The sequence below is a fragment of the Monodelphis domestica genome, chromosome 1 (assembly GCF_027887165.1).
Source record: "Monodelphis domestica isolate mMonDom1 chromosome 1, mMonDom1.pri, whole genome shotgun sequence".
NCBI lineage: Eukaryota > Metazoa > Chordata > Mammalia > Didelphimorphia > Didelphidae > Monodelphis > Monodelphis domestica.
In genome coordinates, this window is record NC_077227.1 from 153,093,592 (window position 1) to 153,118,537 (window position 24,946).

The following is a 24,946-nucleotide window of genomic DNA, read 5'->3' on the forward strand; positions in this document are numbered from 1 at the left end:
GGAAAAATGCCTTGAGCAGAACCTGAGTCTCTACATTCTCTTCATAGACCTGACAAAGGCGTTCCACACAGTGAACAGGGATGCATTGTGGGTGATCCTCAGCAAGCTCGGTTGCCCAGCAAAATTCGTCAAACTGATCCAGCTCTTTCATGTCGACATGACAAGGGAAGTCCTATCTGGTGGAGAGACTTCCGATCTCTTCAACATCTCCAATGGCGTGAAACAAGGCTGTGTCCTCGCTCCGATACTATTCAACCTATTTTTCACCCAAGTATTACGACATGCTGTGATGGATCTAGACCTGGGCGTCTACATCAAATACTGACTGGATGGCTCACTATTTTACCTTCGCCTCCTGACTGTAGAAACAAAGACAACAGAGAGACTCATCCTGGAAGCTCTCTTTGCAGATGACTGTGCTCTCATGGCCCACCAAGAAAATCATCTCCAAACCATTGTGGACAGGTTCTCCACCGCAACAAAACTGTTTGGCCTGACTATCAGCCTCAGCAAAACAGAGGTGCTGTTCCAACCTGCACCAGGGAGGCCAATGAACCAGCCGTGCATTACAATCGACGGCACGCAGCTTTCTAACGTCAACACTTTTAAGTACCTGGGCAGCACCATCGCCAACGACGGGTCCCTAGACCACGAGATCAATGCCAGGACCCAAAAGGCCAGCCAGGCACTTGGGCAGCTGCTCTGCAAAGTCCTCCAACACAGAGGTGTAAGCACTGCGATGAAGCTCAAAGTGTATAACGCAGTGGTCCTCAGCTCGCTCCTGTACAGTTGTGAGACATGGACACTGTACCGGAAGCACATGAAACCGCTGGAGCAATTCCACCAACGCTCCCTCCGGTCAATAATGAGGATCCGGTGGCAGGACCGAATCACCAATAAGGAAGTCCTCGACAGAGCCAACTCCACCAGCATCGAAGTCATGGTCCTCAAAACCCAGCTACGATGGTCTGGACACGTCATCCGCATGGACCCATAGCAAATACCAAGACAGGTATTCTATGGTGAACTGTCAGCTGGACTCAGGAAACAAGGCCGACCAAAGAAAAGATTCAAGGATCAGCTAAAGTCCAACTTGAAGTGGGCTGGCATTACACCAAAGCAACTAGAACTTGCTGCCTCTGTCAGAAGCAGCTGGCGAACCCACATTAACCATGCCACCACCTCCTTTGAAGATGAACGACGTTGACATCTTGCCGCTGCGCGTGAACGCCGACACCAGGCAACACCTGCACCTCCCGTAACAACTGGAGTTCCATGCCCCATGTGCCACAAACTTTGCGCCTCAGCCTTTGGACTCCAAAGCCACATGAGGATACACCGTAGATGAAACTGCACAAAGACAATAGTCATTCTCGATCACTGAGAGACTACCACTATAATAATAGACCCTTCCCTTGGATTATCTCCAGTTTATCCTGAATATATCTTGTTTATAGGATTGTTTACATTTTATCTTCTTCTCGAGGGGGTGGGAACTCTTTGAGAGTAGAGGTCTTTTGCCTTTCTTTGCTTCCTCACTGCTCAACAGTGGCTGGTACATAGAAGGAAAGGTTAGTTATTTAATGCCAACTACATAATAGGCACTGTGGTAACTGTTTCATAGATATCTGATTTGATCCTAACAAGAACCCTGGGAAGAAGGTGCTATTATTATCTCCATTTTTATAGATAATAAATACTGAGGCAGGCAAAGGTTAAGGGAATTGCCTAGGGTCACTCAAAAAATATCTGAGGGCAGATCTTGCTGACTACACTTTACCTACTGGACCATCTAGCTGCCTCTAGCATCTTCAAAGGAGACACTTAATAAACAGTTATTGACTTGATATGGTTTTCAAGGAGTCCCTTAAATTTTTTTCTCATCTGGATCTTTTATTTTCCAAGTTACTTGTTTTTGATATCATATATTTTATATTTTCTATTTATTCAATTGTTTGACTTTCTTTTAATATTTCTTGCTGTCTCATGGAATCGATTTCTTTTTGGTACATGTGGTACATTCTAATTTTCTTGGAGGCTATAACTCAGAAGGTTTGCCACTTTTAGCTCTAAGCTATTGTCCTTAAAATCTTTCCTCCTTAGCTCTTGCTTCATTAAAAAAAAAATTCAGTTTAGTTTTATTTTCTGTTCTTAATTCTCTCACCAACTGAGAAAGTAAGAAAAACAAAACTCATTACAAATATATACATATGTACATACATATACACATCGTGGTTGGTTACTTTATTGACAGGATTTCACATTCTTTCATTTTTTTCCAAGGTATTAACATAGTTTTTGTGGAGTGGTTGAATATAAAAGTGGAATAGCCTCTAGAAACTTTATATGTAAGATGTAGCAGTGCATAATTATCACAATGCCATTGTATAAACAGATAAAGATTTGGTAGATTACTTACTACACATTTACCCATTCATATTTACTAACTGCTACCCTAAAAGCTTAATTTACTTATAATAAATGAGCAGCAGTTTAAGGTAATAAGCTGATACTTGTTAAGTGTTAGCAATTCTTGACTGAGCTATTTAAGTATTCATTGCATTAGTAATCAAAAGAGGGAGGTTAAAAAAAGCCAGAATCCCAAATAGTTTTCCCACAATGTCTGTTAGATCTGCCAATTGTCTTTGGACCTAAGGTAATTAAATAAGGTAGGTAGTTAAAATTTAAGGATGAAGACTATTTGATAGTACATAAAACAGAGATGCAATATTTGTTAGCTCTATATTAATGCAAAGCACTTAAAAATTTTTAATTACCCTGGTACCATTTTGGACTTAGAATTAATTAATTCAGAATTCTTTTATTATTATCAATATTATTATGTATAATTGAGTACATACTGCTAGGGATTGAAACAAATAAAAAGATTTAAAAGATATGGCTCCTTTCTTTAGGGAACTTATGATCATAAGTGGTCAGATCAGAGAAGAGAAAGGGAAAATCTTGGAAAGTTCCATTCCTTTTACTAGGAAAAAAATCAATAATTTAAGCTAATATTGGTTTCTATTTCAAGAACATGTTTCCTACTCTCCCCAAATTATAGGCTCTTTATACATGTATTGCATTTATCTAGAGATGCTAAAGTTTGTAACATTCCTTTCTTCACCATGATTTATATTATTCAAAGGAAACATGCCATTCACATTCTCTTTGTGTATATATTTTCTAGAGAGTTGGAGAATGCTAAATCCAATGGAAATCTGTGTTTTTTTTCTTTTCTTGAAATTAACATGACTTTTTTTTTTAAACAGGAATTGACTTCAAAATAAGAACAATAGAACTTGATGGAAAGAAAATCAAACTGCAGATCTGGTAAGTCAAGAGCACTAGTACAAATTCTTTAGCCTAATCAGGAATATGAATAACATCCCATAATGACAAAAACATCATAATTTTATCAGAATGAGAGAAAACTAGGAAAGTACTGAGTACTATGCTTGAAGTTAAGTTAAAACAACCATCAAACATCTTTCTAGATATCTACACATCCCACCTAGCAAGTGTTAAGTAGCTGCAGCAATGAGACTAGATAATTTTATGATGGAAATATCTTCACTTTTGAACTGTTATAGAGGTGAACATTGGAATGGGAGAGGAGGAAAAGACTTGTACTATTGTGAATCTTAAAAAATCTCAGACCCTACTTCATAATATTTGGTTAAGACCATTCCCCATTTTAAACAATGAAGGGACTTAGAAATGTGAGAACTCTACTCCACCCATACTTAAGCATACTTTAGGGGAAGATAAAGTTGTAAACTCTTTACTGAACAATGAAAAAGTACTTAACCCATACTTATAGTAAGGCAAAAGATCTTAAGCTGTGCCTATTTTTAGATCTAATACAAAAGGGTGCTAATTACCTATAAAGGTCAGGCAACTTGTAAACTTGCAAGTGGAAAAGAGGTGAGAACTTACTCAGAGGTTTTAGTCTACTCAGGTGTGAATTGCTCAAAAGTTTAGTCTACTCAGTTGTGAATTAAGAATGGTATGTCCTTTGGAAAACGTCTACTATGATTGGTAGATGTGAGAACTTAGGGGAGGTGATGTGAGAACTTAGGGGAGGTGACGTAGGAGAAAATTCTTTTTAAAAGGAGCTAAAAAGAGGTCTCCGAAAAGATTCAGTTTGCAAAAGCTGAATTGGAGAGAGGCAGCTTGCCAGAGCTGCCTTGAAGGGTTTGGTGGCTGAACTTAGTTCAGCTTGCCAAGGCTGAACTGGTGGGTCTCTGAACAGTAGAGTCTTGCTTGGGACAAATCTTGTGGCGAGTTGATAAAAGACTGACTGATCTCTCTCTTAAGGCTTCAGCCTTAAGGCTGGCCTAAGCTGGTCTAGCCCTTTTCCTACTATTTCCTCTTACTCTGTTTCTCTCCCTTTCTTTTAATTCCTTCATTTGTATTAATTAAAATCTCCATAAAAACCCAGCTGACTTGGGTATATTTCATATTTGAGAATTTTTCCTTGGCGACCACCTTATATTTTAATATAAAAAACATATCTTTGCGGTCACAGTTTAAGGCAACCACTCTTTTAACTGCCACAGTTTATGGCTCCACTACTTTAATTGTAACACTGTCTCTATCTCTATTTTCTCAGGAGGTGAAAAGGAATGAGATACAGCTTTAGGTTTACTTAAGCGTTTCCCAATTGTGATCATTTATCCTTTGCTTTTGTGTTTGATTAGTAAATAACTGCATCTAAGGGGCTCACTGAATAGAGTGCTGGGCCTGAAGTTAGGAAGGTCTGAGCTAAAATCTGGCCTCAGACTCTAGCTTTATAACTGGGCAAGTCACTTAACCTGTTTTTTGCCTTAATTCACTAGAGAAGGCAATGGTAAATGTCTTCAGTAATTTTGCCAAGAAAAGCCCATGGACAGTATTGGCATAATATAATACATAGGGTCACAACTGAACAATAGAATAAATGCCTGAGGAATTTATCAAGACTTAGCCAACTAAAGTCCCAGAATTGAATAAGGAAAGTAGGATAGTCTGAATTGAATCTGGGATGTTCCAGAGTCTGCTTTTAATGATTCCAAGCTTCCCTTTGGAATAACAGTATTCTATTGGTGACCCAATGATTCTATATGACTTTGAAATATGGAATGATACTTTCTTCAAAGAATTAAAGTTGTAGATCCAAAGGGTAATGGAAAGATGCATGATGGGCATGTGTTGGGTCAGTAATGAAAAAATATAAAAGTAGAGTGAGTAAAAGGTATTAGTAAAGTTATTTATAGTCATAAAAAGAAGTGGACCAATAATGTAACAAAAAAGAGAGCCAACAGATTTATAGTCTGATTGCTATATCAGTGCCTGTGCAATGTAAAGAAAGAACGCTAATATGAATGGATCCTCTGTGGAAGATTTGTGAGAGAATGTTGAAGGATGAAAAAACATGGATGGGTTGCAGGCTGCACTGTTGGGAGGGAATTCTTACAGCTCTAGATTCATTCAGTTAACTAAGATGATTCTTATAAATTGACAAATTAAATGGTTTTGTCTTGAGAGCAAAAACCAATTGTTCCTGTCTTCACAGAATCATAAATATCAGAGCTGAAAGAGACCTTAGAAATAGCTAGTTCAATCTGCACATAAAGAAAAATTGATTCCAAAAAGGGTTTATTGCTCAAGGTCACATAGACGGCTAGTGAGAGAGTCAGGTTTCCTAACTCTTAGTCCGAGGTATTGTTTTCTCTCAGACCACTGGAAAACAACATTGACCACATAGGATTTTCCTTTAATTATTTAATACCGAGTGTTATTGGTGCATACATACTCTGCCTCACATAAAAATTATAAATAACATCACTAATCATTCTTTGAACCTTTAAACAATTTAATTCTTGATTTTAGTATAATGAATTCTCTTTGCTTTATGTTCTATCAAAATGTTATTTCCTTTGTGTTTTAGAAGAGAAAGATTTCCTGACCCTATGTTGTTATAATTTTGGGTGTGGGGAAAAAGAAATATGGGTACAGTAGTCTTTAAGAATTTGTTGATAAGCAACTAATTATAGGTTAAAAAGGAGGGAGTTGGATTATATTTCCAAAATTGCTTTCTGCTGATCTCCTTAGAGTGGGCAAGATTGTTGTGATTTTGTTCATTATCACTTCTGCTAGTAACTAGCTCTACATTTAAACTTCCAATCTCTCATTTTTTAAGGCCAATAAATCTGATGAGGCTGTTCCAAAATATTTGTTCTATTTTCTACTTATTTATTTTCATTCCTTTAACTTTCTTCTCATATCTGTTTATTTTTTCATGTATCAAGCAAATGTTCCAGTTAGCTTTGTCCAATTTCTCCTGAGGTATTTAGACCTTAGTTAAGTCTACACTAGGTTGGTTGGTTTTTTTTTTTTAAATGAATGTATCTTGCCTGCAAACCTGAAGGTGCTTTTTAATGCTACTTATTTTTTTTTAAACCCTTACCTTCCATCTTAGAATCAGTACTGTGTATTGTTTCTAAGACAGCAGAGTGGTAAGGGCTAGGCAATGGGGATTAAGTGACTTGCCCAGAGTCACACAGCTATGAAGTGTCTGAGACCAGATTTGAACCCAGGACCTCCTATCTCTAGGCCTGGATTTCAATCCACTGAGCCACCTAACTGCCCCCTACTTATTTTCTCCAAGTCCAGGGACGTAGTTATTTTCAAAAAACAAGAAAATCAACTTATCATTATATATTTTCCAATAAATCTAACAAATTTGGAGTCTGTTCATTACAGAGAGCTACAAACAAGTGATAACTCCAAATTAAGTAGCTTGGATTTTTAGTTTGAAAGTCTTTAGAAGAAATTTCAAGGAATTTCTGATATCTCAGTTTAATTATGTGTTCTATTGCTCAAAAAATAATTCAACAAGTCCACTTTAGCATATTTTACTGAGTACTTTATGCATTACTTCAGCTTACTTAATTTTGTGAAGAAATCCATATTAATCTTTGTAAAAAATGATTTTAATAGGCTCCCTTGGAGTCAGAAATTTTGAAACTATTCTTCCACAGCTTGGAATGGCTTTATATTCCAGTTTCCAGCAGAGTTCACCTATTTTTCTTACTCTATTGTTCCCTGAGATCCAAGATTTTTATCAATGTCTTTGTGATCTCTTGTCAAGTTCTATAACCACTACCACCTCCAAACTTACAAGGCTCTACAAATTCCTTGGGTTCCTTCTTTCTTAAGAAAGTACTGCATTTATTACTCTAAATAATGTCACCTGTAGTTTATAGTTTTTCTCTAATAATGATGGCTTTTAATATTATTACTTTCTTTATTTTGAATTTTAGGGACACAGCTGGCCAGGAAAGATTTCGAACAATCACAACAGCATATTACAGAGGAGCCATGGTGAGTGTATATTAAGGTTTTCTAACTATTCAGGTGAAAATAAAACATTAGTTTTTTTCAAGATTATAGGATTGAAGTTAGTTCCCAAATTATAGTTGTTATGGAGAAAAAGCTTTCTTGATAAAGAAGAAAACTAGAACTAAAAGGGCTTTTTTGGGAAGCCATATTCTGCTGTTAATCACCTTTTAGTGATAATAATATGGTTATAAATTTTGAGATCATTTTATACTTTAATATTTGATTGGCTCTGTAATTATTCACTATTATCACATTCTCCATCTTCCTTTAGTTACACCCTCCTGCCACTCTGTATGAAGCTACCATTTATCTTTCTCTGTCTCCACTCTACCTTTGCTGGGTTTCTTTGACTGATGGTTTTTTAACTGGTGAGGAAATAAGTGACTGTAGAAGATTTGTAGCTGTGTGAAACTTTGAATCAAGTGGAGATATGTATTGTCTACATAAATCTTGCCCATCTGATCCTTCTTTACCTCTTGATCTAGCCCTGTTTTCACCCTCTAACCTTGTGGTTATTGTTTTCCTGATAGCTTGGGAGAAAGTTGGGCCTGAAGTTGACACTCAGTTTTAGTTCCCATGGCTTCTCTCTGGCTCTCTGGCCTATGTTCAGGAAGACCCAGGTTCAAACCTTGAATTGTGATAAAGGGATATTGAGGTGTTAGTACCAGCTAGACCTGGAATGTTTTAAGGTACATCCCTATAAGTAAAAAATCAAAGTTTAAATAGATTGCTGGTAAGATGAGAGGTAGAACATCTAATTGAAATCTTAATGGGCTAGAAGAAAGATAATCTAGATTTTATAGCCAGGTGTTAACCTCCCCATCATCTTTGGGTTGAAATATACAAAATTAATATAAAGCATAATGTTTTTGATGAAACTTTTCATTCTTTAAATTCAAAGATCTTTTCATTATGGCAGTAAGTGCTTTAGAAAGAATGCAAAAAAAGTCTTCAATTCAAAGAACATTTGCTAAGCATCTGCTAAGAGCAAGCGAAGTGCTATGCTAGGCTCTGGGAATACAAAGAAACATGAGAAATATACCCTCTGCCCTCACATGACTTACATTCTGGGCTGTACACTTAAATAGATTTGTACAACAAATATATCATGTTTTGAATGTTGGATTACTCCCAAAATTTTGATCAACCTACTTTAGAAGAAATCATTTAAAGTAACATGGTTTCACTGTTATTTCATAAGTAATATACATGACAGTATCTGTGATTAACTAAAGAAGCATACACTGTGTGATGACAAATCTACTGTAAATATTATTGCTGCTTTTAATGTGAAATGCTCTTTTAATATTAGTCCAGTTTTATAGAAAGCAGTTTGGAACTATCTCCAAAACTATTAAATTGAACATACCCCTTTTATTCAGTCATATTGCTAAGATCCCTACCCCAAAGAGATCGACAAAAGAGGAAAAGGACCTATATGCATTAAAATTTTTATAACAATCCTTTTTATGGTGGCAAAGAATTGGAAACTTTGGGGATGTGCATCAATTGGAGAAAATTTGAGCAAGCTATGGTATAAGAATGTGTCAAAATAGTATTGTGCTGTAAGAAATTATTAAAGAGATAGTTTCAGAGAAACATGAAAAAACTTGTATAACTGATGAAAAGTTAAGTGAGCTAAGAGAACAATTTATACAATAACCATATTATTGTAAAAGATAAACAAAGAAAAAAAGACAAACAACTTCAAGAGACTTTAGAAATATCATCAATAGGGTGACCATGATGAAACATGTTACCCATTTCCAGATAGAGAGATGATGGACTTAGAATGCATACTGAGGCATAAGGGTTTATCTTGTATTGTTTTTGATGTGGTCAATATGGGAATTTGTTTTGTTTGACTGCACGTGTTTGTTAAGGATTTTGTTTTTCTTAGTTTCTCAGTGGGGTGAGAGGGAGGTGGAGGGAGAAAGAATTATGAAAATAATTCTAAAAATAAAATAAAATTGATTTTTAAAAATATTCTTTAAATGCTACTTAATTCTGATTTGTATCATAGAAGACAAAATAGAATGGATATTTCTACTTAAAATTAATGTGAATCTTATAATCATTAATTAAAGTTTAATTTTGATCAGAATTTTATAATACTCTTTGTTGCTTTGAAAAAGATTCATAAATAATAAAGATGTATAATCAAAGATGTTTTTTCTTTTTTAGGGAATTATGCTGGTATATGACATCACTAATGAAAAATCTTTTGACAATATTAAAAACTGGATAAGAAACATTGAAGAGGTATTTGGGGAAAATAATGTTTAGTGGGGAAAATAGGAAAGGGGCAATGAGTCGTGTTCTTTGAAACTAACTTTTCCTTTATGGACTAGTGAGGCTTCCTTTCGTCTATCTAGGAGATAGTTCAGTTTTCTGGGATGTGTAGATTTTTGCTAAGAACCAAATACTGTGTCAGTGACTATGAAATTATAGATTTGAATTTCTAGTATAATTAGTCTGGCTTTTTTCATTAACAGTAAACTTAATCTTACTGAAATTAAATTCTAAAAAGTGGCACTGAACTATGGAGGTTTTATTTGATTTGAAACTAAACAAAATTGCTTGGTTAGGGAGAATGAGAACACTGGATTGAAAATGAGAATTGGATTTGCGTCTTGACTGGACTGTCTACATGGGGAAAATGTCTCCTTCTCCACATATGTAAAATAGAAAGATTGATATCTATGCTACTTAATTTACGGGAATGTTATGAGAAGAGCTACTACTCACAGTGTCCCAATCTTTGTGCAGTTTTAGCTATTAAAGCTTTAATGATTAAATTAATAATATTAGTAGTTGTACATTATTAAAGCTTTAACAGCTCAACACTGTGTGAAGATTTCTAGGCTACCCTGTATAAATGTAAGTCATTCACATTCTAATAACAAAAAGTGGAAATGAGAGGATTTCATGGAATTTTAGAGCTAGACGAAACCTTAAAAGATCTAGTCCAAGGAGTAGCAGGAAGAAGTACAGTGAACTAGTGAACTCCACCTCCTCCTACTCCTCGCCATTATCCTTCAAATGTCTTCCAAACAGATTATATATATATATATATATACATACACAGCTAGGTACAGAAATACATTTTAATCAGCTGGGAAATAGATGGGAGATGGGAGAATAGATAAGGAAGAATTACAAGGTTAGGTAGATTTAGAGAAGACTTAGTTGTAAGCAAAACAAAGAATATTCCAAAAAAAATTTTTTTGTGGTGTCAAAGAATTGAAAACTGGAAAGTTCCCATCAATTGGGGAATAGCCGAATAAGATGTGGTATAAAAATGAGATGGAATACTATTCTGTTGTAAGAAATAACGAAGAGTATGGTTTCAGAGAAACAGGTATATGAACTGACAAAGAGTGAAATAAAAAGGCAATGATTTCTACAATAATATGGTAAAGAGAGTCAACTCTAAAAGACTTAGGAATCTAATCATTGTAAGGACTAACTATGACTTCAAAGAACTAATGAAACATGCTATTTGTATCCTGTTAGAGAAATGAAGAACAAATAATTCTGAATGAGACAATTTCTTTTAGACATGGTCAATGTGGAAATTTATTTTGCTTGACTGTATATTTGTACCAATGATTTTATTTTTGTTTCTCAGTTTGAAGTGGTGCATGAGAGGGAAGAAAGTTGGATTTTTGCTGATTAAAAAATAAAATTTAATTTTTAAAAAGAATGAGGAAAAAAATCTAGTCTAATCTCTACCTTTTATAGATGACAATAAGACCCCAAGAGATTGTCATTAAATCATCATGTAGCTAGTTAATAGCAACTATGACTATAACCCAAGTTAACTGCCTCAGTGTAATGTTCTTCCTACTAGCTTGTGTTATTTTATTCTCCTTTGACTACCACAAGTAATCATTTTGCCTGTAATTTTTTCCTTTTTGAGAATCTAAGATTTTATGGTATGGGCACTGTAGTTTAATTTAGGTTTCATTACAAGATTTATTAATTTGAAGATCTTTCTTTTCTTTGACATAAAAAGGAACCATCAATATGAAATTATTTTTAGGAAAAAATATACATATAAAAACTTAAAAAGAACTTAGTCTTACAATAGTTCTGGATCCAAGATATCTTTCCTATTATTTCGGACCAGATTGTATTATTTGTAGTAATAATTTAAAAAGTGAACCTTTTGTAGATAGATAAGCATAACTTTTGTTTCAATTTGTTTATGCATAAAATATCCAGACCTCAGAATGAAACTAAGCAAATCTTTGCTCAAGACTTCCTGAAGTCTTATGCTATGGCCATCCATCTTATTTTTTCTTAAGATTAAGTCTTTATATCAAATGATGCTTAGCTTATTTATTATTAAACATGCATATTTCTAACAATTTAGAATTTGTTGAATAACTGTTACTATTCTCAAACCTCTTTACAAAGTCTTCTTTCCTTTCTGCAGCATGCCTCTTCAGATGTTGAAAGAATGATCCTGGGTAACAAAAGTGATATGAATGACAAAAGACAAGTATCAAAAGAAAGAGGAGAGAAGGTAAATTTTGACCAAATTCCAAAGTAGTTGAAATATATCCAAAATTAGCAAGCATTTTAAACAAAAAACAAAATCAGCCTTCATTCCCAATCTTGAGGATCTGTTTTATAGTTCTTTAAAGGTGAACGTTCACATAAGAAGACATAATCTTTATCGTAAAGATGTAAATTAATTTTCAGCATCTAACTGAGGTTCCTGGGATAATGAGTCATTCCTGAGATATGTATTACTTGTTGTCTATGAAAAGAGGTGTTTTTTTTTAATTCCTTACAACTTTAAAGTTCCTACCTCTAAATTTTTTATGTAAACATACCCAGAAACTTGGGGAGAGAGGGGAGAAGGTAGAATCAGAGTATCAATGAAGTTTCAATAGCAACTAATTCTCTATTCACACTTTTTATAAGGACTTTTTTCCAATACAGTCATTACCTCTCACATTACATAATTCAGTCTTTTTATTCTTTAAGCTATAAATTAAACCTTTTGCATTGTTTATTAGAATTTTCACAATTTCAGACCTGGTTGACGCAAGTGTTTGCATTTCACTTTATAAGATGAACATTTTTTATGTGTCTTTTACATTGATTTCAAATGTTAGTAGTGTATAGTTTTTAACTCTTATAATTTAGTTTTGTGCTTTGCTTAAATTACATAAATAAGATATATCCATGTATTTCAAACAGATTGCAGATGTGTTTCTCTCTTTCAATATTTATTGTTAGCAGCCTTCAGTAATATAAATTTTTTATTTATTCTTTGGAAGGAGATGAAAAAGTAAATAAATATTTCAATAATCAAGAAGATATCTTCTTGTATGTATTTTTGTATGTAAGCTTGCTTTTATTCTGCTAGATTCTGCTAGATACACCAATTAAACTATTACAATGGCTATTGAAAAATTATACAAAAAGGCTTATTTAGGCCTTAGACAAAATGGGTTAATTTAGACAGGTTAATGGCAAGAATTATCCCCTTAATATTGTTGCTCTGTGAACAGAGGGTATCATAGGTATTCTGAAAATAAAGGTTGCAACTTTATTGCCTACCTTTTACACAGTCAAATTATTATACTTATTATTATAATATAGTCTGAATAAGAATCAGCATAATTCAAGACTTCCAAGATAGACAGCTTGCTTCTTACTTTTGAAATGTAAATCTTAGGAACTATTTATAAATATCCACTGTAAGGAAGGACCAGGAGAAAACAGAAGGCTACCATATCAGCTTGCCAGTGTATAAAAAAAATTCTTGTTTTGAATATGTGAATAATTTTATATGTGATAGAAATGTTCTTTATTTGTTTTACAGTTAGCAATTGATTATGGAATTAAATTCCTCGAGACAAGTGCAAAATCCAGTATAAATGTAGAAGAGGTAAGAAATTCTTTGCCAGTTAAATTTTCTAGGATTTAGAAGCATGTGACAGAGAAAATCCCTTACCATTTTTCCTCTTAACCTAGTGAATGACTTATATCGACCACCTACATTCCACATACATACATTTTTTTCCTTTATTGTAACTGACTTTAATGTTGACTTTGGTTGTTGGACTTCTAGTGTCTACCCTTCACTTGGATTGCAGTTATTCAATAGAGAATTAAGTTCTATTGAATTAAAGATAAAAGGATATTTCATTTTTTCCATTTATCTGGAAAGTTAGAAGTATTGGAGTAGAAGATGTAATAGTTTTACTCACTTATTCGTAACCCATTATCATCTTAGAAAAGCCCAAAGCAGAAAGGTATTAATTGCTTTCAAGTCTATGTCAAGTAAGAAGAGCTTGAATGGGCCTTAGGTGAACAGAAAGCCATGAGGTCACTAAGAAGCTGTGTTAAGGAATTGCTTGACTTGAACCTTGGTAGGCTGAGCCACTCAGTTTATAGGGATAGGTTTTTTATCTTTACGGGGAGAAATTTAGCTTAATGCATATAGCAAGGGGAACCTTAATAGATAGTAATCTGTTATAGTTTACTATTTGCCAATCACTGCATTAAGCAGCAGGGATATGAAGAAAGCCAAGAATAGAGTCTTTGCCCTCAAAGATGTTGAATTCTAATCAAGGAGACCACACAAACAATCTTAACCTACCTCCAAGATATATGCAGTGTAAATTTGAGATAATACTAAAGTGGACATTAACAGTAAAGGGAAAAGCCTCTTGCAAAAAGTTGAATTTGAACTGAATCTTGAAGTCAAAAGGAAAAGGTGAGGAAGTAGAAAATTCCAGGCATGAGACACAGCCAATGAAAATGTAATGTCATGTTACAAATACCAAGGAGGCCAGTGTCACTATATCATAGTGTCTGTAGAAGAGAAAAAAGTATAAGAATACTGGAAAGGTAAGAAGGGGCTGAATGATGAGGGGCTTAAAAGTCAATAAGGGATTTTATATTTGATTCTGGAGATTATTGCTATTGGCATTTTTATTGATGAAGGGAATAACATGGTCAGAACTGTATTTGGAAGATCACTCTCATTGCTTGAATAGAGGATGGACTAGAATATAGCCCAACACTTGAGACAGAGACTAATCAAAAGGCTACTAAAGTAGTCCAGGTGTAAGGTGATGAAAGCCTACACCGTGGTGGTCTTGCGTAAGTAATGAGAAGGCAATATATACAAGAAATGTTGCAAAGGTAAAAATGATAAGACTTGGCAACAAATTTGTTATGTGAGGTGAGTGTGAATAAGGAATTGAGGATGACACCAAGGTTGTGAGCCTAGGTAACTGGGAAAGGGGAAGGAGTTGGAAGCATATATAATGAATTCCTTTGGGGATATTGAGTTTGATATAAGGATATCCAGTTCAAGATGTCCAATAGACAGTTGGTGATAAGAGACTGGAGGCCAGGAGAGAAGTCAGTGTTGGATTAGTAAATCTTATAATCATTTACATGAAAACAAAAATTGAGGAGCTATGGAGAGCACCAAGTGAGTTTACACATACACACACGTGTGTGTGTGTGTGTGTGTGTGTGTGTGTGTGTGTGTGTAGAGAGAGAGAGAAATCTGAAACAAATTGTCCATAATTAGTGGGTTTGACCTAAAGGAAGATCCAACAAAGGATAATAGAGAGAACAGCCAGATAGGTAGAAGAACCAACAGACTAGTGTCATAAAAACCTTAAGGAAAGTGTATCCAGAATAGGGCAATCAGCAGTGTCAAAAGCTGTAGAGAAGTTAAGAGTGATGAGGATCAAAAAGGACATTAAATTTGGCAAATAAGAGGTCACTGATAACATTGGAAAGGTTGGAAGCCAGAATATGGCTGGTTTAGAAGAGAATCAGAAGAAAGAATTGGAGGTGTCAGTTATAGGTAGCTTTCTCAAGTAAACAAGACAAATTGGCAAGCATGATTTAGTCAACTAGGAGTTGCCACAAAAGGAGGGAGAGGTATTATATATACCTAGGTATTAGCTAAAACAGATTATAGGATTAAGTGAGGATTTTTTTTAAGGATGGGGGAGACATGAGTGTTTTAGTAGGTAGCAAGGAGGCAGACAGATAGGGAGAGATTTAAGACAATGGGAAAAGTGGATATGATAGAGGAGAAATTTTATGGAGAAGGTAGAATGGAATCTAGGGTATATGAAGAAGGCTTTGTCTTGGTAAGGAAATAAGTCATCTCTTCATGTAAGACAGGAGTAAAGGAAGAACTATTGGAGGCAGATGTCTGATGATGTGAGATGAAGAAGGGAGAAGAGGGGATTCTCAAAAATGTCCTCAGTTTGTGTGTGTATGTGAAATAGGAGGCAGGATCCTCAGCTGAAAAGTGGGAAAAGAAGGTTGCATGGAAGGTCTAAGAATTCAAGAATGAATAGTTTTGGTGATGAGTGAATCAATTAGGGAGGTGCAAAAGAATTGAGTTGCTGTACTGAAGGTCCAGTTAAGATTATGTCACAAACTTGTTTCTTGCTTTTCTCTGATTCTGTTCAATAGCATGGTAGCAAGAGCTCCTGGGAATAATGATGAGAGTAATCCATGATTGGGGGTTGGTAAAGCATGATCAGTAATAGTAAGTAATCTGTAAATAGGTTCAGTAATAATAAGGGGACAAGGAACTTGAGTGTAAAGAATAAAATAAAGAATGAGTTAGGGAAGGAAAGAGAGAATAGCCAGTTTGGGGGTGATGGCCTGACAGGAAACTGTGGGTAGAAAAATTGGCGGTCATGGCAAGGATGAAGAATAGGGTTAAAGGTCATAATTTAGAAGAAAAGAGGCTATGTTATATTGTTATGATCAGAAAACACTTGTGGATGATGGCAAAATCAAGGATATAACCATTTTTTACTATACCTTAGATAGAGTGGAAGAGTAGGTCATGAGAATGAAGCAGATTGAGGAACTAGTAAATTTGAGTGTTTGAGTATCAATGTCCACGTTGAAGTTTCCTTGTATGAGTTCTCACTCACTGTCAGAAACCATCAAAAGAGGAATTATATGGCAAAGATAGGACAATACAGCTCTCTCTCCTCAGATTAAGAAACCAAGAATTCTAGCAAAGTAGCATCCTCCCTTTCCTATCTTGACCATTTCATTAATTTAATTTAATCCCTAGTCACTTAGCACCCACCTCCAACAGCTTTCATGTTCTATGCAACAGGGTATAAAACCAGACCCTCCCTGCAGCAAGGCAAACATTTTATTCCTTCCCAGTTGATTTGCTATTTTACTCTCCACAGTGAAGGTGTCAAACCACCTTGTCTTTCTTCAAGCCTCCTGTTGCACCCCCTCCAGTCCCCTCTCAGTTGAGGAGCTGGCCTCATAACTTCACTGAAAATTTAGAGGCCACTCACCTAGACCTCCCTTTTCTTCCCCCCTCCTTATCTTCTACCTTTCAGACATCTTCTCCCACTATTTCCTTTTACTGTGGTCTGAGAGAGTTTTTCTCCTTGCCAAGGCAAACCCCTCTACAACACAGCCTTGATCCCATACCCTCCTGTATTTTCCAACAGATTGCCCTTAATGTCATTCTCACTCTCGTTTACAATCTCTCCCTATCTACTGACTCCTCTTCCTCTGCTTATAAATATGCCACATGTTTTTCATTCATAAAATAATCTTCATTTGATCCTATAATTCTCAATAGTTACCATGCTGTCTTCCCCTTCATGGCTAACTTCCTTGAGAAAGTCATCAACAATAGTTACCTGTATACTATAACTTCTTACCAGTTCTAAAACTTCTGCCTCCTCCTTCAACTGAAACTGCCCTCTCAAGGTTACAAATTATCTAATGACCTTTTCTTAGTCTTCATCCTATTGGACTTGTGCTATGCTTGACACTATCGATCACTTTCTCCTCCTGGATACTTCCTTCCTCTTTAGGTTTTCACTATGTTGGATAATAGAAATAAAAATAAACAGTTAAAGGTGAAGGTGAAAGAATTGAAGAAGGAAGGCAGTAACTTATGAAGGTGAGAGCTGTAGGATCTTAGTTACAAGGAGAAAGTTTGGAAGAGTTGTGTTTCACTGTAACAAAAGAAGGCAGACTCGCTTAAAACATTCTGAAACTAGATACGCAATATTTAAGAAAATTAAAAGCAAATATAAAGACAATATAAAATTTTGCATGAAAAAGTTTAAGCTCCAAGTTCAAGACTATGGTATCTGCAATATGTTTTTAGAAACAATTCTTTTTTTAATACTGAAAAAATCTGTGCTCCTGTTTTCTGAAATGGTACCTTATTTACCTACGTTTTAGCAAAAGCCTTAATAAAAATTTTGTTTCTATTAGTGTAAAAAATGAGAATGTACGAAAACACCGAAGAAAAACAACTGCTTGAATACATGGGTCGAAGGGATATGGTTGGGGACGTAGACTCTAAATGAACATCCTAGTGCAAACAACATGGAAATAGGTTCTGATCAAGGACACAAGTAATAACCAATGGAATTGCACATTGGCTATAGGAAAGGTGGGGGTAAAGGGGAGGGAGGGAAACAATGTGTGATTATTGTATCCAAAGAATAATGTTCTAAATTGACTAAATAAATGAATTCAAATGGAAAAAAAATGAGAATGTAACAATTTTTTTTTAATTTTCAGGCATTTTTTACACTTGCACGAGATATAATGACAAAACTCAACAGAAAAATGGTTTGTGTCATTTACAAGTTTTTTGTTTTTTAAGAGTCATTTTTTGTTTTTTAGTCAATTAATCTACAAGCATCTATTAAGCATTTACTATGTACCAACATTATGCAAAGACCTATGGAAATAAAGGAAAGTAAAAACAATTAGAAAAATTTTAAGGCACCCAAGTTAATATGAGTTAATAGTGATGGAAAGTCTTTCTGAACATTGATCCTTATCTACTTCTGGAAGCTTTTATGATTCCTTTTCTTGGCAACACTATTAAATGACCTTTGGTAATGCAAAGAGATTCATTGATAGAATCTAGTCTTACTGAATTTTGAACTGAATAAATTAAATGCTTTATTATATGATAGACATTTAAATCTTAAAGTTTTAAAGCATGCTTAAAGTGCCTCAATAAACAATTTTGCTAGCAAATTTAAACTTGACTACTGAACAAAATCTTTGACTATAATGCTGTTAACATTTATCTTGGAATGCCAGGATATCCTAGCAGTGCTATTATAATTAGGCTTAAGCCCCATATCTCATTGCCTATCATTTCTTTAAATATGGGAGTGAGAGCTTTATTTATACATTATTATTTTTATACATTATTATTTATACATTATTAATCTAAATAGTCTAAATCTAGGCCTTTCCCCCAAAACAAATCAACACACTCTGACAGGTTCTGAAAGTTACCTTCTTATTAGCTTTTGTCAAATATTTTTTAATAAGATAGTTTAATTTTCTTGTAAGGTTTTGGGATAAACTATGACATCATCTATTGATTAATTTTATTTTATTTTTTTTCTCCTTAGAATGACAGCAATTCACCAGGGGCAGGAGGACCAGTGAAAATAACAGAAAATAGATCAAAGAAGACCAGTTTCTTTCGCTGTACACTCCTTTGATAAACTCTCAATAATGGACTGCAGCACACCTAGAAGAACCTTTCCTGCTTTTCTGAAAGCACAGGGTCACATAGCCCCAGAGATATAATACCACCAAGCTGCCACTGAGAGCTCCATGGAACTCAGACTTCTTTAAACAAAATATAACGTGGATTCTGGCCATGTTGCCTTTCAGCAGGTTAGGCTCCTTCCTCAAACATGGAAGCAGTGAAGTGGAGACACATGCAGGAGTTAACTTTTTGTTTGTTTTCTTGCCTGTTGCAAAAGCTGCTATCTTTCTTTTAACTTTGCACATCAGTGTTAGTCCTTGCCCTGTTACAGCACAATCGTCCCCTTGTATTTGCACAGTTTTGTCTTGTGAAGTTCTTAACAGATTTGTGCATTTTCAGGGAAGTTTATGCAAATTCAGAGGCTTCTTCTGGTTCACTGGGACAAATATAATTTGTAATATGTGCATTAAGAGTTTTGGTCTTATGTAAATTTCTTAAAAAGAAAGGGCAAATGCTAATTTTTTTAAATTCAAGAAAATGCACCAGTCTGTTTATAAAGAGGTTACAATTTCTTCCTTTGGAATATAGGGTTTTGCTTTATTCTTATCTGTTAGACCTTAGTGGTATAGAAAGTAGCTAAGACTTTAATTTCTAAATTTATTTTCTTCTTAGTTTGTAAAAACTGCTCTAAATCATTTTTACATGACTCTTCTAAAGTTATTTGAAGCAGTGTGGCATATAATGAATGGAAATTTAGCCTCAGAGTTAGGAAGACCTAAGCTCAAGTCCTGCCTGACTCACATAGAAACTGTGCTACCACATGTGATCCACCTTACTTCTTTAGTCAGTGCCCCAGGCAACTTTCTCTGTCCTGAGTTATAGACTAGTGGCTAATCCTTATTAGTGGAGGGAGTTTCTCATTGCTCTCTACAATAATGATCACACCTGACTCTACCCCAGTCCACTTTCTTCCTTTCCCCAGTTTTTTCCTTGGTCTTCTCCCCCCTTCACACTTGTCTTAGTTCTTCACTTTTTGTTCAATACTCTTTAACTTCCAAATGTGACATTTTTATTTTATTGAGACTTTGAAATTTTTTATATATTCAATGGTGTGGCTGGAAATGTGTTTTTAGTGGCTTAGGGTAGCTCCTCCATAAGACAAGACTCAAAAGGGTTTTGTTTTTTTTTTTTATTTCTAGCCCCTTTGCTTCTTGGTATCTCCTTGATACCAACAATATATATACCCATACATATATATCATAATCTCTGACCAGGGTTAACAGGAGTTAGTTTTTAAGCTTACCTGTATAAAGAAAGCAAATTGAGCAGATAGTATAAATTTTAGGTGGTTGGATTTTTAAAAACATATATACATAACTAGACTTAGTAAAGCCTCTAGTAAATTAATGCCCTTTCAATAAAACATGAACGATGTTTTTAGTTTCAAAACAGCTATTAAATTTGTAAAAATTGGTTCCATCCATTTCAAGTTTTAAGTTACAGAATATAAAGATTAATTGGTGTTATTTAGGACAAAGCCAGCCAGAAGCTTACTGGCCTTCTTCAGTGAACACTGATCCCTGGTATACTCTGAAGATTTTTTTTTAAAGAAAAAAAAAATTCTTGGAGTAGATTTATGAGAAATTGTATTTAGTAGTTATTGAAGTGCCAAATTCAGGCCAGCAAAACCCTTCCATTGTATTTGGTATGAGTGTCAGAAGATAGAAAGAAATGCTAAAAGAATGAAAAGGTGAAATGTAGCCTTGTTAGTAAATTTATTTCTTTGTATGCTTGTTCTGCTTTACTTCAGTCACGATCATAATTGATAGGTAAAAGGAGAAAATGAATTGACTATCACTACACGGAACTTTGTTTCAAATAATATTTGTCATTAGGATGCTTTGACCAATTTACCTGTCTCCATGTTTCAAAACATATATAGTTCATTGGTAGCAAATATGCAAAAAGCTGTTTCTGATTGGTGTTAAGATCTTACTACTAAAAATCCTTAACCTTTATAATTACCTTTATAGGTTTGATGGTTGAGGTGTTTATAGATGAAACAATGCTCCCTGTTGCTATTTCCTATGTAATAAAGTTTCCTTATACCTTGACTATAAATCACTATCTGTTATTCAGATGGTTTTTTAAAAGAAAAAGATCATGTTCAAAAACATCCCTAATCATTTTATGTATATTTACTATTTTCGAGAAAAGGTCAAGCAGTTAAGTTTTCTGTAAGGTAGTAAAGTGCTTTCTATAAAGGCAAGTGTTATGGCACCATTTATGAATGTAATTATTTCAGTAATTTACCTCTGACTATTTGGTGTCTTAATACTGATTTTTATCTCAGGGGTTGTCTGCAAACCAAAACTGACATATTCTGTGGTTAGCAATGTTGTTGGTTTGTTTTTAATAGAATGCTTTGCCTTTGTTCCATTCTCTCTCTGGTTTTGTCCTGTATTTGTTAATAATGCCTAGTCTCCATGAATTTCCTTCTGAAAGAGCCTGTGAAAGTTATGAGTCTAAAATTTTAGCTTTTTGAAGTAGCAGCCATTTGGGGTGTTTGCTCTGTTGTATAAAAACAAGATATCTTTGCTATTTTCTTATATTTAGCCATGCTAAATTGTATATAAATTTCAAGTGAGATAATAGGAAATTCACTTTTATGCATGGTAAAATGATCCAGTAAATATTTCATTTTGCTTAATAATGTTCATAGAATACATTATTTTTTTCTATTTGTAGAAGGATTTAATGACAGACAATTTTGTCTGTTCCCTGCTGAAACTGAAGAATTCTAGTTTCACATGAACATTTTTTGGTCTTATAAAGTAAAATGCAGATACTTGCAGCAGTATTAAGTGGTTCAGTGGCTGCACTTTATTATCAATGTGCTAATTTTTTATAATGGTTGGTGTAGACCTTTTCAAATAGTCTGAGGATGTCAGACAATGAAAAATGTGCTGTATCTGAGTAGCATGTAAATCAGTTGATTGTATCATTTCACTGAGAACTTATTTTAACTATATTTTACTTCAGAAAAACAGATGACAATAAATGCTATCTATGTTTTGCCTGTGCATCAGTTCCTGGGTGCTGCAGGTTTTCTTACTATCCATATGAAAATTTTGTGCAGTCTTTGTAAGCTTTCAAAATACTATTACCTTTGGTTTGAAGGACTTTTTAAAACTATACCTCAGTTTGAAAACTAGTATTCTAATATCTATTAGAACAAAGGTGAGCCAGCTGTTATACATTTTACAAAATAGTAGATTTATGTTTTGTCTTGAACTAAAGGCATTGTTAGTTTTTAGATAAAGGTGGTTTAGACCAGAACCTGTATGTCCAATAATGCAAAAAAAAATATTCCAACTCTTTTAAAAAGTGTAACTTTGCAATATAGGTAAATTTCTGCAAAAGTTCCTCCAGCATTACAGTTTAAATTTTTAGATCCTTAATGGTCATCATCTCTACTATGGCTATTAATGCTTTCAACTTTATGATCAGCAGTAAAACATTCAGTTTTTTCTTTCTCTTCAGATGTTCCATAACCAAGATTTTAAAATATAAATTTAATATTTAACTTTTGAAAATGATCTTTCATACTTAAAGTTAAAACATGTTTGGTGTACTTATCTGAAATTTAGGGCATTTATTTCTAGTTGACTTTGCAAATGTCTCTTTTTAGAAAGAGCATTTCCTCTTCTTTCTTGCACCATCTGAAAGAAAAGGGGTGCCTCAACATGTGACCTACAGGAACAGGATGTTCGTGAAAATCATATTCTTTAACTAGCAGTTTTACAGTAGAGTTAAAAGTTTTTAGGCTAGTAAAATGAATGTTTCTTGTTCACTATGAAGATTTGACTTTAACCTGACTTTTATTTAGTGAAATGTGCAGATATGAAGCTTAGGAAATCATTATTTGTAGTTATTTTCAGATCACTTCATCTCTTATGCTTGTGCCACATTCAATTGCATTTAATTATGCCAAGAAACAGCATAATTTCCATTTCCTTTTCTTCATTTCCACTGAATTTAGTTACTGCAGTACATTCTTATGGCCGTACAAATGGGTATTTTTTGTTTATTTGCAACTGACACTGCTAAAGTAGAATTTCAACTTCTTTAAGGCAATATGTAATTTAAATACCTGATTTAAAAACAAAACCCTAACAGAAAAGGCTTAATTTTTCACTAGATTTGCTCTACTCTTTGTGTGTTTAAGCACATTTTATCTCTGCTCCAAAAGCTTAATGTGAAAAGCTCCTACAGGTAAATGGACTTGTCATATGGTTAAACTTGTTTGAATCTAATCATTAACTGTGTACTGATACTGATGCTGTGTTCAAAAGAAAAAAATAGATTTTATTCCATGTCAATTTTTTACAACAATATGCATCTAAAATAAAGACTACATAATTATGAAATACATTCCATTTCATAATGTTTGAAATTTCCTTCATTCAGGGAGATGATATGATTATATGATAATGAGTGAAACTTACCCCCATATTTGTATTTGTATTATTCAGTGCCATTTCCAATTATATAATTCTGAAAGTTGAAAGGCAGAAAAAATTATTAGTTCCAATTTTAATGTGCTGGCTAAAATATAATTCTGATTTACATAGAGGGCAAAACACCAAACTATATCACACTGACACTTCATTCCTGAACTTAAATGCTCTTTATTTACAACACAAATAGTTCTAAAATTGTTCTACTTTCATGGCTATTTTCTACCTTAATTTAAAAAAATTGTTTCAATCAGCCAAGATCTACCTTCTCATCCTTCTATTCCAGCCCCTCTCTCAATTGAGGACACAGGAAAAACAAAATCTATTACTACAGTCATATGTAATCAACACAATCAAATTTCAACATTGGCCATGTCTAAAAAAAGTTTTCCCATTCTGCATTTTGTGTCTTTTATCTCATTTTCAGGAAGTGAGTAGCATGTTTCATCATTAGTTCTCTGGAAGCGTAGCTAATGGTTATGCTGATAAGAATTTAGCATAACAGTATTATATTTATATATCATGATTTATTCATCTATTCCCCAACTTATGGGGCCTCCTTAGATTCCTATTCTTTGCCCCCTCAAAAAGAGCTATAAATATTTTTATATATCTTTTAAGTTTTGTTTAAGCCTAATCTCTCCCTTTATCTACCTCCCATTTGTTCCCTTCTTGAGTACAAGGTGTTCTTGAACCCAATGGTGGGTGTGTATGTATGTGCATGTTCTTTCAGCCAATTCAATAGAGGGGGATTCAAGTGTCAGCCACTCCTTTGATTGCCCCCTTTCCTTGTTTGGTTTGTATAGATGTCAACTTATGCATATGGATTATATGGGATGATGTTCTATAACTTTCCCTTTCCTTATCAGAGTATTCTTTCCTTCCCTTTCCATTCTTCTTTTAAGATCATCAAGACATAACAGAACCACTTTTAAGTCTTATGGCTAATTAGACACCTTTGACCTCCCAGTGAAAGCAGTTTATCCTTTTAGTCCTTTATCATTGTTCATATTTTCCTTTTTATATTTCTTTTTACTCCTGTGTTTGAACAACAAAGTTTCTATTTAGCTCTGGTCTTTTTCATCAGGAATGTTTGGACTTTGTTAATTAAAGATCCATTTCTCCTTCTGTAGCATTACACTCATTTTTGCTGAGTAAGGTAGTCTTGGCTATGTTTTTTTAAGAAAACTTTCATTGAATTGCATTGTAAGAGGTTGCCCCTTACTTAAATAGCTAAGAGTATATTAAAATATACATATCAGGAAAAGATGACAAATACCTCAAAGAAAAATATTAGCTTTAACATATTTCTTACATATGCTATCATCCCCTCTAAGAAAGTATCTTCCTTTAAGCAATTCTATAAGAATTATAGTTATTGAGAATTGTTATCATAATACACACACACACACACACACACACACACACACACACACACACATATATTTTGGTCATGTCTGAATGACCCCTATTGGGGTTTTCTTGGTAAAGATATTGAAGTGATCTGCCATTTTCTTTTCCA

The 24,946-nt window shown here is 34.2% G+C and overlaps 1 protein-coding gene across 3 annotated transcripts in view; it reads left to right on the plus strand.

The window, feature by feature from the left end:
* The window catches only part of RAB8B (RAB8B, member RAS oncogene family), a 113,353-nt gene extending 90,015 nt beyond the window's left edge, over nucleotides 1-23,338 (plus strand). For all 3 annotated transcript variants that reach the window (XM_056820218.1, XM_001366102.4, XM_016426526.2), the window contains 7 exons: nucleotides 3,273-3,333; nucleotides 7,308-7,368; nucleotides 9,571-9,648; nucleotides 11,828-11,917; nucleotides 13,229-13,294; nucleotides 17,968-18,018; nucleotides 18,822-23,338. In XM_056820218.1, the coding sequence (XP_056676196.1) occupies nucleotides 3,273-3,333; nucleotides 7,308-7,368; nucleotides 9,571-9,648; nucleotides 11,828-11,917; nucleotides 13,229-13,294; nucleotides 17,968-18,018; nucleotides 18,822-18,914 (500 nt within the window). In that variant the 3' untranslated portion in view covers nucleotides 18,915-23,338. The remainder of the gene's footprint in view (nucleotides 1-3,272; nucleotides 3,334-7,307; nucleotides 7,369-9,570; nucleotides 9,649-11,827; nucleotides 11,918-13,228; nucleotides 13,295-17,967; nucleotides 18,019-18,821) is intronic.
* The last annotated feature ends 1,608 nt before the right edge of the window (nucleotides 23,339-24,946 follow it).